At 37.0% G+C, this 16755-nt stretch overlaps 1 protein-coding gene and 1 pseudogene across 1 annotated transcript; one reads left to right on the top strand and one right to left on the bottom strand.

Moving 5' to 3' along the window:
- Positions 1–281: 281 nt before the first annotated feature.
- On the top strand, positions 282–7146 carry LOC124633262 (annotated as a pseudogene).
- A 4689-nt stretch (positions 7147–11835) lies between these two features.
- On the bottom strand, positions 11836–13162 carry LOC124633372 (polyglutamylase complex subunit TTLL1-like). The gene has a single exon (XM_047168563.1). It carries the CDS (start codon positions 13160–13162, stop codon positions 11864–11866), a length of 1299 nt encoding a protein of 432 aa, XP_047024519.1. The 3' UTR covers positions 11836–11863.
- Between the last annotated feature and the right edge of the window lie 3593 nt (positions 13163–16755).

Here is a 16755-nt window from a genome sequence, read left to right as displayed (position 1 = left end):
AATTTCTTTTTGCTGCGGCTTACCTACTGCATTAAACCACCCTTCGTTTAAGATTCCAACTTCATTAAACAACCCAACCAAACAGGGAGAATAATTATAATCGAAGGTCTTCAGAGTTCAAATCCGATAGCGTTCGTATCGCTATACTCGCAACAATTACACCAGGGAAAGTCCGAATAGCAAAAATATATTATGTCAAGTTTCTTTGTTTGTTTCTGTAGTTCAAACGCATGTTTCCTTTAGTTATCAGAAAGCATTATAATAACTTCATTAATTCGACAGCAGTCGTAGTAGTCGGACGCATCTGCAATTCCCTCAATATATTGAGATCTGAACTTGCGTATAGTTGTGCACTCCGTTTCTGAGATACAATGTACAAAGTGCTGAGTGTGTGGGCGCTAGTGGTGCTGTCTGTGGGGCTGGTCCATTCCTGGGGTGAGTACAGAGCGCTATTTGTGTAAGCCCGCGCGCACACTGCACATTATTTAGTTGGCCCTTGATAAGAAAGAAATGTGTTATTCTTTTAGAAAATAGTTAATTCAATATAAATTTTTAGTCGGTCTGATACCGAACAAATACCTAATGGTTGTTACGTGTGTACTTCCATTTATCTTCATACTGATTTATGAGCCCAAATCAACTATCGGCTGACTAAATCTATGTAGTGTGCCCGCGCTCTAAAGCCAACACATTTTTGGGCAAAGGTGTCATGTCATGCAGATAAGACAGCGTTTAAGCCTTTCTTTCAATGTGAGCACTGTGAGTCAGATGCGGCTATGGCTCATTTAAGAAAGTATACCTTCTTTCCTAAATTCTTCAGTAAAATATAATATATTATTTATTTTTAACTAGCTGTTGCCCGCAACTTCGTCTGCGTGGGCAATATAGAATCGTCAAAATACTACTTATCCCGTAGGTGCATTCTTTCACGTGACAGTATAATTAGGATTAGCACTTAGCAGTCGCATAGATTCATTGATCAAGGTTGTGTTGTGGATGTGACCATTTATCTAAACAAAAGAAGTAAAGTTTGTGTCGTTGTTCAGCGAATTTGGAAAATTATTACGTATGGTGCGTAAGTAATTTTCACAGGAAACAGCTATAATCTATGTCTACATGCTTTGAGTCTGACAAAGCTGTCATTTGTACATTTTCTGCAGCTGCTGCGACTAATCAGAAGCCAGAAAGTCTGTCAGTCTTACCATAATATGGATATCGTCTTGTGTAGTTGACTGGATTGTAGATAGGTAGTCGCTCCAAGCAAAATATTGGTACTCAAACAGATTCGGTGACTGGAAGCCAACACCAACATAGTTGGGGAATAGCTGGATGGATGATAAAATGAGTAATCATCATCAGCAGGCGCATAGGGTAGGATAGTTTCACTTACTCATGGTAAGGCTGACCCCACATTAGGCGTGCGCGATCCTCGGGCGTGTGAGTAGCGCGGGCGTCGCGAGCGCGCTGCGTGAACGTCGCGTTTTGCTGCCCTGCGGCATGTGTGAAGAGTGCAAGCGACGCGCTCGCGGCGACCACGCGGCGCTTGAGTTGCGTTCTTACCCCTTCGCCTGCTATCCCCGCCGCTCGCTAAACGCCTTAGCAGTTAAACGTCAAGGAGAGCGGCGCGTGCGCGCCGCGAGCGCGCTGCAAATGCCGCAGGGCAGCAAAACGCGACGCTCACGCAACGCGCTCGCGACGCACGCGCGGCGCCCGCGCTACTCACACGCCCGAGGATCGCGCACGCCTAATGTGGGGGAGGCCTAAGCCGGGACTCCACCGAAATGTTTGCATTTGTTCACGAATAGGCAAAATGTACGTATCTGTGAGAGTCCACTTCATGTGTTCGTACTTGAAACCTGTAGTTTTGCCAAGATTTTCAGAATGTACGCTCGCAATTTGTCATTTCTTGGTGGAGCCAGCAAATCAAAAGAAAGAAACATAAGTGTTGTATACTGTGCGTCACTACCGCACACCGGGAAAATTTCGCTCTTGCGGAGGACGTTTATAAACCATATTTTGTGTCACACGTAAACAGGACGACAGTAAGTATCCACCGAAACACTTTCAAAGATCTGATGAACGAACAAATCAGACCTGACTTGGTCACCTGGGGCCAATCAGAGCTCTATGAAGCGATAATACGCTTTGGCTCCTACTGTTATTGTGGTTTCTGAAAATTTATTCACCTCATTCAACGATGAATGTAATTCTGATGGTACTATTAAGAACACTTGCTTAGCGCAGAAGCTGACGTTGGCAGGTCAACTCTTTTGACTTCTCGAATAGGATACCATTGGTTTTTGTGCAATGCCCACCTGCAATGCATTCTGGATTAGGATAGGATATAGGTGGATAGGATTTGCAACAGAGAACAATTCTGTCTTTGTGATTAAATGACATCAAACGTAGTTTTATATAAAAGGTGTTTTTTAGGGTTTTTAGACTTGGCTCGGGTCTTACTGAGACTGTTCGTAATCGTGAACAGTGTATTTGCGATCAGAAGTTGAAAGTAAGCATGTCTCTGGTATGCGGCGCGTAATTTGTACGTTTTCAGACGCATAAAGCATTTTACGTGTGTATGGTATTAAATAGAGAGAGCTCCCATTTCTTATCCGCACTTTGTATCTGGGCTTGTTTTTAAAGCTACAGAATCCTACATTACCTTCCTCACGCTTAGCAGCGCTTGCGAGAGATAGATCCTCATTTCTTCTAGGATTAAGTTTACATATTTTGCATCAGAAAAAATAATTAAGGTCTACTTAATACTACTCACTCAAAGTAATTTGTTTTAAGGCCACCACATTAGTGGAAGATAAGCTAAACTATGTTTATGAAAAAATCCTGATATGAACTCCATCTATAACTTTAAATGATAATTAATTGTTCCACTAAAGTCATCATTTTTGACATAATGTTCAAAAAATAATTTAGATGGCACCGTTTTAAATTTGGCTGAGAACTATTAATTTTCTTTTCATCAAGGTAATAATTATAGTTGGATTTTGATGTGGCAAGGCAAACTGACAAACACTATTGAAATGTCTATCGAAAAATTACACTACGTGTTAAAATATGGTGAATTACGGAAAATACACAACTCCATCTGTTGAAATAATAATCCTCTATAAAGAATGTATGGTAATATTGTCATTTACCACCTCGCTCCTTTGACAAATTTGATGTATTTTATTTACCACAGATGGAGCTACTTTAACCTTGGCTAAACAAAATTTTCACATTTTTTTTTCTTCCGAATTCCGAATAAAGGTGTGATTTTCTGTGTAAAGATTAATAATAAGCCGATCAACTAATATAAGTACAACATTCAAATGTACAGTTTTGACAAAAAGATTGCGTGTCGTAATATTTTACATCTTGAATTCACAAAATTAATCATATCTTTTGATAGAGTGAATCGATTTCGATGAAACAAAAACTAAGTAATACCCCAAGTTACGTAGAATTTTTGTATATTAGCATTGTCTGCATTTAATTTGTAGATTTTACGTGAATCCCGAACAAACAAACAGATAAACAGACAAACAGACAAACAGATAAACAGACAAAAATGACAAAAATAATGGAAATGAGTTCTGTTAGTTATCCTTTAACATGCTGGCTATTTTTTTTGTCAATTTCTTCAATGTACAAAAATTACTTTTCTACAGATTTATTATTTGTATAGATATAGATGTAAGTACCTACTTGTAGTAAGTGGTGATTCATTTCTTGTCTGTAAGACGGAAATAGTAAATGATTATCAAATTATTAAAAACATTTCAATTTAAAAATGACATGCAAAAAATAATTTCTCGTTATCCGATTTATCCCCCCTAAGATAGCTTCGGCAAAAATAGTTCATTTTGATACATGTACAGGAAGTTTGTCGTTGCGTGTTTGACCGAGGTGAAATCCACCCGAGCTATAGGCGAGTATGTTATGAAGCCGAGGGCAGCAGTCACTTTGTAAGTGTCTAAGCTTGGGTTTCCTAGGAAAGCGGTGCCGTCATATAGCGGCCGTAATATTACGGACGCAAATAGACGGTCGTCTTTACGGTGATGACATGTGGAAATTTCCACGGCCGTTTTAACACACCGTCATAAACTTTTTGTTAGTTGTATTATACTTACTAACCTGTTTTATTTAATATTTCTCAAATTTCACGACACCAATTCTGTTTTAGTTGACTTTTTCTATAATCTTTACTTTTTATATTATTTATTGCTTTGTGGTTACGAACGAAATCTAGTAAAATTTCGTCGTCCTCGCTGCTCCAAGAGTTGGAACTCATTTTTTACGTTGTTCCGAAAAAAAAAACACAAATATGGATCAAAAAAGCTTCACCGCTTTCAATAAAACGTTCACCAAACCATCTGACACCGACAAGACGGCCGTCATGCAAATGGCGGCGCCGCTTTTTGAAGTTACGGTGTCAGTTCCCGCTCTCTAGGAAACCGCCCCATTTCGTTTACATAGACAACGTTCTAGTGACGTCATTCACCGCTGTATTACGGCCGCTTTATGACTGCACCGCTTTCCTAGGAAACCAAAGCTTAATCAGCTCATTGTTTCTGTTTCAGACTACGCAATGGCTACAGAAAAACGAATAATTTTTTTAAAAACGATACGGTAACACACAGCATCGCTAGTCTCCAGTTTAAGAACCTCACGGCGTTAGCTTACGACGCACTACATGACACGCTCCTGATCGTCGACCAACAGACAGACAACTCTTCCGTATACCGATTGAACTTCACATCCAACGACATCGAGCTCATACTTACCAGGAAACAGATCCAGACTATAGCCTACGACCCAGTCAAGAATTTACTTTTCTGGGTTCAGGACAGAATTATTTTTTCGATACCTTTAAAGTCTGGATCTAAATGCGACGACAGTGAACAAAATCTTGTAATTAAGTTGCCTGATGAAATCCCAAGTTCTATTGCAGTGGACAGTTGTGAAGGGTACGTTGTTACTGATATTGCTTGAATTAGCAGTGGAAGAGCACCACCTATTAAAAAAAACCGGCCAAGTGTGAATCGGAATCCGTAACGTTTGTTGTATGGGAGCCCCCCAAAATATTTATTGTATTCTAGTTTTCAGTATTTGTTTTTATAGCGGCAACAGAAATACATCTTCTGTGAAAATTTCATCTCTCTAACTATCACAGTTCATGAGATACATCCTGGTGACAGACGAACGTACGGACAGAGGAACGAAAACAATAGGGTCCCGAATTACCCTTTGGGTACGGAACCCTAAAAAAACCTATTCTTAGTACATTTTAAAACGCATATTTTGTGAGTGGGGATATGTTCTTTCTTCGTTACATATAGCGGTGAAGGGTTAGGGGGAAACACGCTCCTGGGCAGCGGCCCGGATCACACGGACCCAAAACAGTTGGGAAAACTGGTCTGAATGTGCAGGCCAGATTACTATGAGAAATGAGTGACCTAGGTAAATCGACCCATTGGAATTTAATTTCATGAAATCTGGTAGTTATGAAATTTTTCACAGCTCAAAATCGTCAGGAGGCAAAAAGACTTTTTCATAATTTTCATCAAATAAAATACTTTATCTAGAATATTGGACGCCTAGTACCTATAATGTAATGTATGTGTTGCTATTCGTCTAATAAAGTTCTAAGTTTCGGATAAGTTAGGTGACTAATACACGTGCAAGTAATTGTGATTGATAACTGACATTAAATTGCAGGTTTGTTTACTGGACCAACAAAAACATTGCGAAGCCTACAATAGAGAGAGTTCGATTTGATGGCTCAGCAAGAGAAGTGGTGATAGATAAGGATATCCATGAGCCTGATTATCTTGTCATCGACCCTCAGATAAAGAAAATGTTTTGGATTGATACGAGACGTAATGAAACCCACAATTACAAATTGAATCATGCGTATTTGAATGGAACGAACGAATCCGACTCAGCACTAGGTAATGGTCGTATTCCAACAGCATTGTCTATCTCAAATCAATTTGTTTACTGGGCCGATCATGGTGTAAAATTGTTGATTTATACACTGCCGAAACCCTATCTTCATGGACTTCATGAATCCGAGACTGAAGGTCAGCAATCATCAAAAATCGTGGCCAAATATACACTTGCAGAACAAACTAAAGGAATTCATGAATGTCCTACTCTAACCAGATTGCTACAAGAGAATGCCACCAACAATGACCACATTTGTGTTCATGGTGAGAAAGCTAATGCCACATCTTGCACATGCGCACCTGGCTACATCGGTGAGAGATGCGATGTGTCTGTCTGTCAGAACTATTGCAACCAAGGGACCTGCAGTGTCAGTGATGAAGGGGAACCCTCTTGCAGGTAAAGTATATTATGAAACTCCTGCTACTGATGGTTTTCGATGACTCTTCTCTCTCTTCAACACGGTTTTTATTTCAGATGCGAGTCTGGTTATTCTGGAGCGAGGTGTGACTTCAACATGTGCTCCAATTATTGTCTGAACAACGGCGTTTGTTACTTTACTGAAGAGAATGAACCACTCTGCCAATGCAGTGGAAATTACAGTGGTTCCAGGTGTGAAGCTATCAAAAATGACACAGTCGGTCCAACGTTCAGTTTAGGAGATAAAAACTATACTTTGGCCGAATTGTTTTTAAGCAACCGAAAAGTGAATCCCAAATTTATTGTTTTTGAAATAGAATCTCCTTAAGAATTTGAAGACAATGTGCCGCATTAGATTCTCATTTTTTTTGTTATCTATATTTTACTAGTTACCCACTGAACAGTGCATAGGTGCTCGAAATATTATTACATTTTGCATTAAAAGGTTTTTTGAATTAAAATCTTTGCTCAGTTAGGGTACATCTTTTTACTATGCCACAAGTTATTTTTGATAAATTTTATTGTTGATTTGGTAATACGTAACATATATTGGGGCCTAATTACGTCCTTGAATTTGGCACGGATGCAAATCAACAGCTTGTATATGCAAGTAAGCTGACAGTTTTATACTTACCTCTACTTTATTACCGTCACTAAACCAGATCACTTCATAAAAATCGTTTCTAACTTTGATTATTACCAGGAATACGTCAGCGTTGTCAACGCCTAGTTTATGCTCCTGTAAAACCGTATATTTACCATAAAACCCGAGTAAAAATATACATTTTATTTCATTTTTATCTAGGTTTATTACATGAGTTTATTTTAAAAGGAATTAGGTTTGTGACTGTTGTAAAATAGGTATGTAAACTGCAAGCAGTTTTTTACAGGAAGTAAAATTCAAGATAACTTTGAAATAACGCGGTCAAACTCTATAAAGAATACTTAATTAAAAGTTACTTAACTCTAACAAAACTCATTAATCATAATGACTATAAGATTAATATAAAAAAGTTCCCAAATTCTGTATAGGTGATAGTATATTTTCACCGCAATGTGATTAATAACTTGATAGTGACGGAGCGTTTCGTGGATTTTTCAATCGAAGTTATTTCGCATTCTGAGCCTTAGGCGAAAACGTGACATTAAAATATGCAGGAGGTAGCTCACTGGTATGCTATCGATCGGGAAAATACCCTGGCTACTGCCCGCATCCCAAACTTTTTGCCACCGACTTTTTTTTAACTCATTCAACGCTGGCTGAAAAGTTTTGTGTCCATTTCATCCATTGTAGTTCAAAATGAATTAGTTCGGTTTTAATAGGCGCTTGCGTTGATTTTTATATTATGGTTTAGTAAAGAACTTTTATAACAATATATAACTTACGCATACGTAAATTGCTTTCATTATCTTCATTTACAGATATACTTATCAACATTGTGTCATGCAAATCGGCATATATCTTTTGTTCAACTAACTTAGAGCTGGCTTCGAGTATAATCAGGTGCAGCTGAGTACCACTGTTTTACACGGAGCGACGGCTCATCTGATCGCCTTAACCTGGGTAAAACTGAAACCTCTTGGTAAAACTGTAACAACTGCCGAAGATATTCAAATGACAGCTGAGACCAACGGATTTAAATTATCCTTCCAAAACACAAAGGAACTCGTTTGACATAGATGGTCACTCGTCCACGGACCGACCACGCCAAGCGTTGCCTACCTTTATGATAGATCGATCCGACTATTAGGTACCTACAATTACGTAGCCATGAGCTCCCTAAATGCAAACTGCTGTCTAAACTGCCTATTTTTATAACTGCCTATATTTAATAATAATTTAAGGAACCATTTTGAAAGCGTGTTCACTTATTATTATAACCTAAACTAACAAAAAAAATCATCTTGAATGCTTACACAGATACCGAGATACGTACATAGATACATATATAGGTACACATTCCCACAACTCCACCTACGTTGTAATATTAAAAATTAATACACACGGTGGAAATCTCAAAGCTCGTACTTGTTACAATTTGCGCTGGTTCCAAGTAAGCGTTCTTTTAAGTCGTAGAAGGAACTACATAAGTAATGCACGTATAGTGGTACCCCGATATGCGACGGAAAAGTATGCAGCATGCATTAGGTGGCGTGGCGCGGTGTAAAGCGCTGTCGTATATATTAGACGGTAAGGCTACGTTTAGATGTCAAGCGCTTTTTTTGCTTGAAGATGAATTTCATACTTGTGAATATTAGTTGGTGTACTTGTCGCATGTGTGGTGGCTTATTAGGTGATTGTTTTAGTATCATTTTAATTTTAGTACCGTGTGAACACAAAAATATACAAAATGTGTTAATACATGCATGTTACCTAAATAAACCGAAACATTTATCTCTTTAACAAGTACGTACCTATGTACGTCATAATATTTTTATCTCTTTTGTGTTGGGACCATTGATTACCCCGATTAAAGCAACAACATTCAAAATTATCGTTCAAATATTTCACAAGTAAACTATAGTTCGGCCATTCAGAGAATGCGTTCCTGACACGTCGCGATTGAACTGACGACGTAACTACATTCATTGATTATTGATATAATAATGTTGTTTTAATGCTCCTCAATTGTTAAAACGGTAAACAACCAGCAAAAATATTTTTATCGTAACTGCAACGCCATTGCAAAGTTACGTCGTCAGTTCAATCGCGACGTGTCAGGAACGCATTCTCTGAATGGCCGAACTATAATAGGTATAAAAACAATTTAACAGCTGTCATCATATCTTAACAAGGTCAGTCGGTCTATTGACCAGTTTACAATAATCTTGATATGACGACCGACTCAAGTAGGTACTTGTTATCTGAACTCTGCCTTAAGACGAGAGCACACTTGTGACGCTGTATTGCCATCCCACGCGCCAATTTTTCCACTAAAATTTTCATGTGTATTTTTATAATCGGATTAACTTTTTCCCATTTTACAATCATGCATTTCAGTGGTCTGTCAATTTTTTTCTGAATAAAACACAAGGGATTTGAATATTGTAATCAATTTTGTATTCACGTAATAGAATTCATATTTTTTAAACAACAGTAGGTATATGTGTCAAAATATTTTATTCATTGTAAAAATTGAATTTGCTTTTACATTTTATCTGTTATTTTGATCCCACATTATTCTCGCTGAGTGCAAATCTTAATGTTTTCAACGTCACGTACTTGTCGTATTTTCGTGTCAATCCATTATTTTACGGTATTTGCTCTCTTTGATATGCTCCGGGTTTTATTTCAGAAACATTTTCGCCACTTAGTATTTAGTTTTCAATCATCGTGAAATCGGATACAATTAATATCTTAAGTAAGTTTTTATTACATACATCCACGCGCCGTTGTGATATACTTTCATTTACTAACAGATCATAACTGCAATATCACACACGGAGCTAATTTATAGATATGTTACTTACTGTAAAAACCCGAACTATGGTAAATCCTAAGTTTTTCCAGTAAAACCTAAGATATACCGACATGCGTTGGTAAATGTAAGAATTAATTATAAAGTTACGATTTTTTCGGACTTCTACCATTTCAATTCAATACAAGCTAGGTTTAACTCCACATCTACATCCCCAATACTTTTATTAATACAACTTAGAAATAAAAACTACTTAAATAGTTAGAATTTTGCGCAAGTTTCTGACTAATGGTTACTTAAAACAAATGACGATAAATTGATTTATCATTGTTTTATTCCTAAAACCAATATTTACTTACCAGTCCACAATGGTAAAACCTAGCATGTACTGAATTCGACTAGGAATAGTCAGAAAAAATCCTACCTTTTTAATAAACACTTACATATACCAACTCATGTCGGTAAATCTTAGGTTTTACTAGAAAAACTTAGGATTTACCATAGTACGGGTTTTTACAGATATAAAGATAAAACGTTATGAAAATTATAATTGAAACATGACCATGTAAAGCTGACAAATTCTTTGAAATGCATACTTATTCATCCTGGTTATACATGTACTTTTATATACATATAAGTATACTTTATACAAGCCGATCATTCATAAAAGTCATTTAGCATTCATTTTGAACCTCAAAATTGCTCTTTACACACGATGCGGCCTTTGTACCTCATGATCGTACATCATTACAGACTGCAAATGACGCGAGCCACTCATCAATTTGAAATAAATTCCACATACGGGCAAACGACTACCACATCGATGGTCGAATCGGTAATAAGTAGGTACCTATTGCTTTTATTATATAGCAAAAACAATATCAAGCATATTGTTTTTTTAAATCATTTCAATGTCAAATTGTTTTCTACCTACAGCTAAGCGGTACAGGGGAAATCATAAATGTCATACATGCCTGCTAAAATAGTGCTTCTTGTAAAGCACTGGTACTCAGCTGAATCCGGTTAGACTGGAAGCCGACCCCAACATGATTGGGAAAAAGGCTCGGAGGATGATGTTGCCTGCTAAAATAGGCGCAATAATGTTTTTCTTAGAATTTCGTAGTCGACTAGATACCCTTATAGTTTCGCCATGTCTCTTTCCAAATCTGGCAAGAAATATAAACTCTTTTAAACAGCACCAGATCTACTTTTGCAAAACCGCACACAAAGCCTCTTCTCTAAATTACGTTACAAAAAAAAACTTACCTACACGTAAATTCCCAAAGAGTACTCGGAGCGCCAAATTATAAAGTTGCCAGCAAAGCCAAGTTCCGTCGGTCGCCGCAGATATAAACTTGTACAACATAAAACTGGTCGGAAGTTCTTCACTATTTAGCATATAGAATGGCCCGACGGTGTTATTTTTCCACCACAAACTTTAAAATGCAAATCGCAACGTATGCAAGGCTTCTTTGATGTACTCTCTAATTTTACACTCTCTTGTGGCAGCTTTACGAGGTCGCAACATGTGATACGGCACAAAATAGTTTTTAATTAAAAGAGATTGCGTCAGTGCCCGGTTAGTTTTAGTGCTAGACGTTTTTACATGGGTATGTATATATAAAGTGTATTCGCAAGAAGACCTCGTTAAATGAGTGATTTAAAAAAATATGTATCATAATCGTCATAAATGATGTCATAAATAAACATTATGACTCATAATGTTTATTTATGAAAATTGCAAGAATCTGTTACATAGGCCGGTTTAACACTATAAAAAAATGTTTTAAAATGTTATTTCGTAAATAATATTTTAGAAATTAACTTATGCCTAACGCCTAAATGGATGCCTTAAACTATACACAGGATTACAACTTGCACTGTTATCCAATTCACTAACATCTCTGTTATATTATTTAAATATATTATATGTTCGCTTTGAACTGAAATATCGTATTGTTATTAATATATTCCAAGAGCTTAACACCACTACTGATAGCAAATTCTAGTTGGAAACATTATTATTTAACAAACATAATCTATTTAGATAAGTTCACTGCACTTGTTTTGTATTCTACTCATTTATATTTCGTTTTCACGGCACGACTGTGTGAGGAAGGTTCTTCTTTCTCTAACAATTCTTCGTCAATCAACAAGTCAAAATTACCCAAAGCTTCGGCGTTTGGTATTTTATTCCAGCGAACATCTGGTACACCATCAGGTGGCAACACCACGGACAGAATATTATCTATCAATTTATATTTCAATATCCTATCATTGACTGTCGTAGATGTTAGAGAAGGAGACGCGTTTACCTCCACTAACCACGGCTTTAATTGATTATCAATAATTATGTCGTAGCCGTAACACTCAAAACAATGTCTGTCGTTGGCCATCACAGATGACACTGCCTTGAGGGAATGCACAATGAGCCACTGCATTGCCGCGAACAGCTTCTCGGTAACCGCCCTGCCTTGCGTACCTTCTAAATACAATCGCAAATTCTGCACCGTCATCTTCCCTCCGTGGATGTTATTATAGTCGCCGCCATGTTTCTGCACACTAACGTTAGTAAGATGTACGTACATATTATCTAACTCCGTAACACTTGTGTCGTACTTCACCGTACAAAACCTACAAAAGCCGAGTTGGAACAGATAAGCCTTCAGAGGTCGGAAAGAAGTGACCAACACGTAAAGTCTCAGGTCAAACTTTTTGCCCCCTATTAGTAGAGGATTGTCTATATACCGCGATATAACGTAACTTTCTTTGGTCAGCTGCGGATGGAAAGGCGTTTTTGCTTCACGAGACCATTTCTTCAATTTAGATAACTTATTTATGAGAAAAATTCCTGTTCCCTGGGATTTTCCGCACGGCTTCATGATCCAGGTGCTTTGGGGTGACTTACGGTACTCCTCCACAAACATGTTGTAGTCGGCTGGGAGAACAAACGTAACAGGCACAAAGTCTAGATGAACATACCGAGTTACCACTTGACCTCCGTGTAACGCGACCTCGGCTTTCTCAGCCAAAGGATTGCCTTCCCTTTCGAGTTCTTTCCTGTAGCGTTTGATATTTTTCACAAGCAAGTCTTTCCGCGACAGTTCGTAGTGGTTTGGGAAGTGATTTATTATTTGGTTGTCATTCATCCGGTACCCGCTCTCGACGCTGAATAAGTTGCGGCACGTCTGCGTGGAGGCCCAGTAGAAGTTCCATTCATCGTCGGGCCCAACTTGGTTCCACGCCCGCCTCTCAAAGTTGCTCATCAAAACTGACTTTTCTAAGTCCGTGCAAAAGTTAACTCGGCATCTCTCGACAGCCGGCGCGTTGACTCTTCCGTAGAGGTTATTCGCGATTTTCTTAGCATCTTGATTCATCGTTAAGTATTTTCACGTTTAATCGTAATGTTTGTTGTGTATGTGACCAAATATCCGTAGCGCAGGTGCGTATCCGCGGTTGTCATGGCTTTAGACAAATATCCGCCGCTATTGGCCGACATCCAATACGGCTGGTTTCGCTATGACTACGTGTAAACATTGCCGCTACGTATTGATTTTTAACGAGTTTTTCGATGTCGGCACGAGAGCTTACGTGCAACTTTTGTATTACGGAAAAATAAAGGCGATTTCTAATATTAGCAAGAGAATTCCTTACTAAGTATAATAATCCGACATTCGTGGTATTGCGAGAAAGGTTTTTCTGGTTATACATGCCTGCGTGGTTGTATCGAATGTTATCTAACAAGGCTGTAATTACGTAGGTTTATATAAAGAATATTTTCTGTAGTAATAGCATATTTTCATAAGCTTATTCCCTGTTATAATTAAAGCAACCAAAATGGAGCACGCGACGTAATATAAATAAGGTGTTATGGTAATACCGGAGCTAATTATCGAGTGTTCCGCGAAGGAATACTCTGGGGCTCGCACTAAGCTTAACGATCGTAAAAGACGTCATGTAAGCACTTTCTGTGTTAATATTGTTTTGACGTTTTACGACAGCCGTCGCTCATAATGCTAACATGAAGCTCTAAAATAAGCGAAAATTACCCCTTTACTTTAATATTTTTACAATAAAGGTTTTCCGTACTACGGTTGGCCAATTTGATGGCTGTGTAGAACACCCATTGTATGTCCAGCGATCGTACTTAAAGTGTAGTGTTTCCGGAATCTTTTACCATTTAGTGATTCCCTATAACTACACAAAGTTAGAAAATAAACTACTTTCTCCTTCTTCTTTTGCGAAACGTAATCGTGTACAATAAATTGTTGCACATACATATATATTACACTGTTATTTACATATATTAAGGTAGTAAGAAGAAAATCTTTTGAAAAACATTCTATATTTTCCCGGCTAACTGAATATCAATCACATAAACTTGAACATTTGTGCTACTTTAGTGGCCACACAGGGTTCAGCAATAAAACACTCATTTCTAACTCTCACATACAGCATGATTTAATAAATGTTTATTCCTTTCCGTACGGTTTTCCCCTTGGGATTCCGAGAAATTATCCGTAAAGTTACGCGGAATTATTCAAATATTAACATCGGTGTTCAAGTTGTGATCAAACAATATGATTACATATTCCGGATTATATAAAAATAAAGATGAAATAGATTAATAGAGTGGTAAAAAGGTTCGTTTCAGTAGTTTTGATGTGAAAGCCGGACAGACATAATTATAAAATACGTTATCTTATAAAACATGAATCAATAAACATTTTTAATCAAATAAAGTAAACCTTGTTTACTCTCTGTGTTTCAAGTTTTCCTTACATTATCATTTATTAACGTCGGTTTGCAAAACATTATACGTAATTCATCACTTCATTTGTATTTTTCTTTACGAGCTACGTGAACTGAAACTTTATGGGCGAAAAAAAATTACGCGCAGAATTTTGATTACTTGAAATGAAGTAATAAAATACAACAACAGCTTTTAATAAGTGTAACATTTTTAATATTTTTTTGTTTTTATTAATTTTGTTTGGATTTGTTCTTGGCCTGAGTTAATTGAGAAACTTTTTAATTTACAGCTCTGATTAAATTTTAAATCAACTGAGAATAATAGCGCTTTACTATAGTTGCCAATATAATATTGAAAAAATTGATGATTGTTTGTTACGCATCCTCGTCAAAATGGCTCAACCAATTGAGATGTTTTTTTTTTTATTCTGGAGACTACCTACTTTTAATGTGGTATGAAAATCCTCTGAGACGCAGGCAAAAACGCGGGACGCAACTATAGTTATTCCAATAAATAATTCGTTATTGTTATGGCCGTATATGTACCTAACAGTCAGCTCAGCATTCGAGCAATTTATTTTGTGTGCCATCTGTGCGTTTACTATATTTTATCCGTAAGTGACTTTAATGTTTATTCAATACACCAGACGTGAATAAATAAAGCGCAAACTAACGAAATAATTAATATTTATTGTTTGTACGCTGCCGACGGTAGCAAGTGAAATTATTAATAATTTCATACAAAATGTGCCTTTTTATATCGGAAACGTAAGGCTTTTTTGCTTCCCCAGAATGCTTGATACAATGGGCCAGTTCATCGTTTTGATTTTCGTTATGTTTGTTCCCGATAATAAAAATTTAAAATTCGAAAGACTTCGACACGTTCTTAACCAAAATTCACGCTCTATTAATTCCTAAACCCTTTCCCGACATTACCGTGAGCTGAAACTGCTAACATTAATAAGCTATTAGGCGCTAAAAGTGAAAAAAGTACCTCGGGAAGTAATGCAGTAGTATAGAGTGGTGTCGGAGGCCGTGGGCTGAGAGCTCTCCCATATAGATTAATGAATGTGGACGAAACAAAAGAGGCGTGCGCTCGGAAAATAGGGCTCCATTCTTTAAGCCTAAAAGAGATACTAGATATACGTATAAGAGGAAGCGAAGATTGTGGAAAAACTTGAAGCCACAGCAAAAATGTTCTAAAGATTTTCTTGAAGAAAAACTTGAGCTGGATTTTGTTGTGAATAAATAATCAGCTTTTATTTAATGGAAATGTTAGGTAAGCGAATGACGCTGGATGGATTGTATAACAGATGAGATGGTGAAAGGGGAGTGAATAATGAAATTACACCATATAGTTTTTTTAGGTATTACAGTTGTTTGAAAATTGCATAACTTTGTTTATTAGTGTTTTTAAGTAGGTCAAAATGTTTGTAAACAAATCGTTAAATTACTTTGACATTAAAATTGATGTTATCCAATTTATCAGCAAAAATATTTCACTAAAACAGATTTTCATGTGTACAACCAATATTACTAGTTGTATATTATTCAGGAGCAGATTTTTCAATCATCAGAATATAATATCTCGTTCTGGGGAATAAATAATTGTTTTCATAAGCACGAAATATGCGAAACAAAACTTTAATATTCTTCGTTTACAATATTGAGGCCGTAGTTTACCTTCACCCAAACTACCAGTTTTTTTTTTCTTTATATTGATGTAAAAGGGGAAAACTGAGCACATAATATTATCTACTCTAATACATAGAAAAATCCTTAAATTTTCGTTGCCAGTACCTTTGTTAGGTTCACAACAAAAGTGCCTATTAAAGGCAGTTTCGTGACCCCACTCGCGGTAAAAGGCTACCCTAATATAGACCATAGAAATAACATGTGACCCGGGCGTCAGGTAAATAAATTTTCCGACACCAGTTCGGCGTCTTTCGTAAAACTTCGGTAACGTTCGGCTATCATCGGCAGGTCTATCGTGAGGGAAATAATATTTCACACGGATAACTCGGTGAACGATAGATTTTATATGAGTAGCACGGACACGCTGCAGATTTTATATTAGATTCTAAAATGTACTCTTATGCATTTTGTAATATCAGAGCGTTGCCATGATTAATTTTAAAATACGTTATCATTTTCATCGTAAAATGTATTGGTAAAGTCGAGTAAGCTGATACGAGTAATTTATTAGGATTACAAACTA

This window comes from Helicoverpa zea, chromosome 9 (assembly GCF_022581195.2).
Source record: "Helicoverpa zea isolate HzStark_Cry1AcR chromosome 9, ilHelZeax1.1, whole genome shotgun sequence".
NCBI classification, from domain to species: Eukaryota; Metazoa; Arthropoda; class Insecta; order Lepidoptera; family Noctuidae; genus Helicoverpa; species Helicoverpa zea.
Note: the sequence above shows the minus strand (reverse complement) of the source record. Positions and strands in the feature narration are given on the sequence as shown.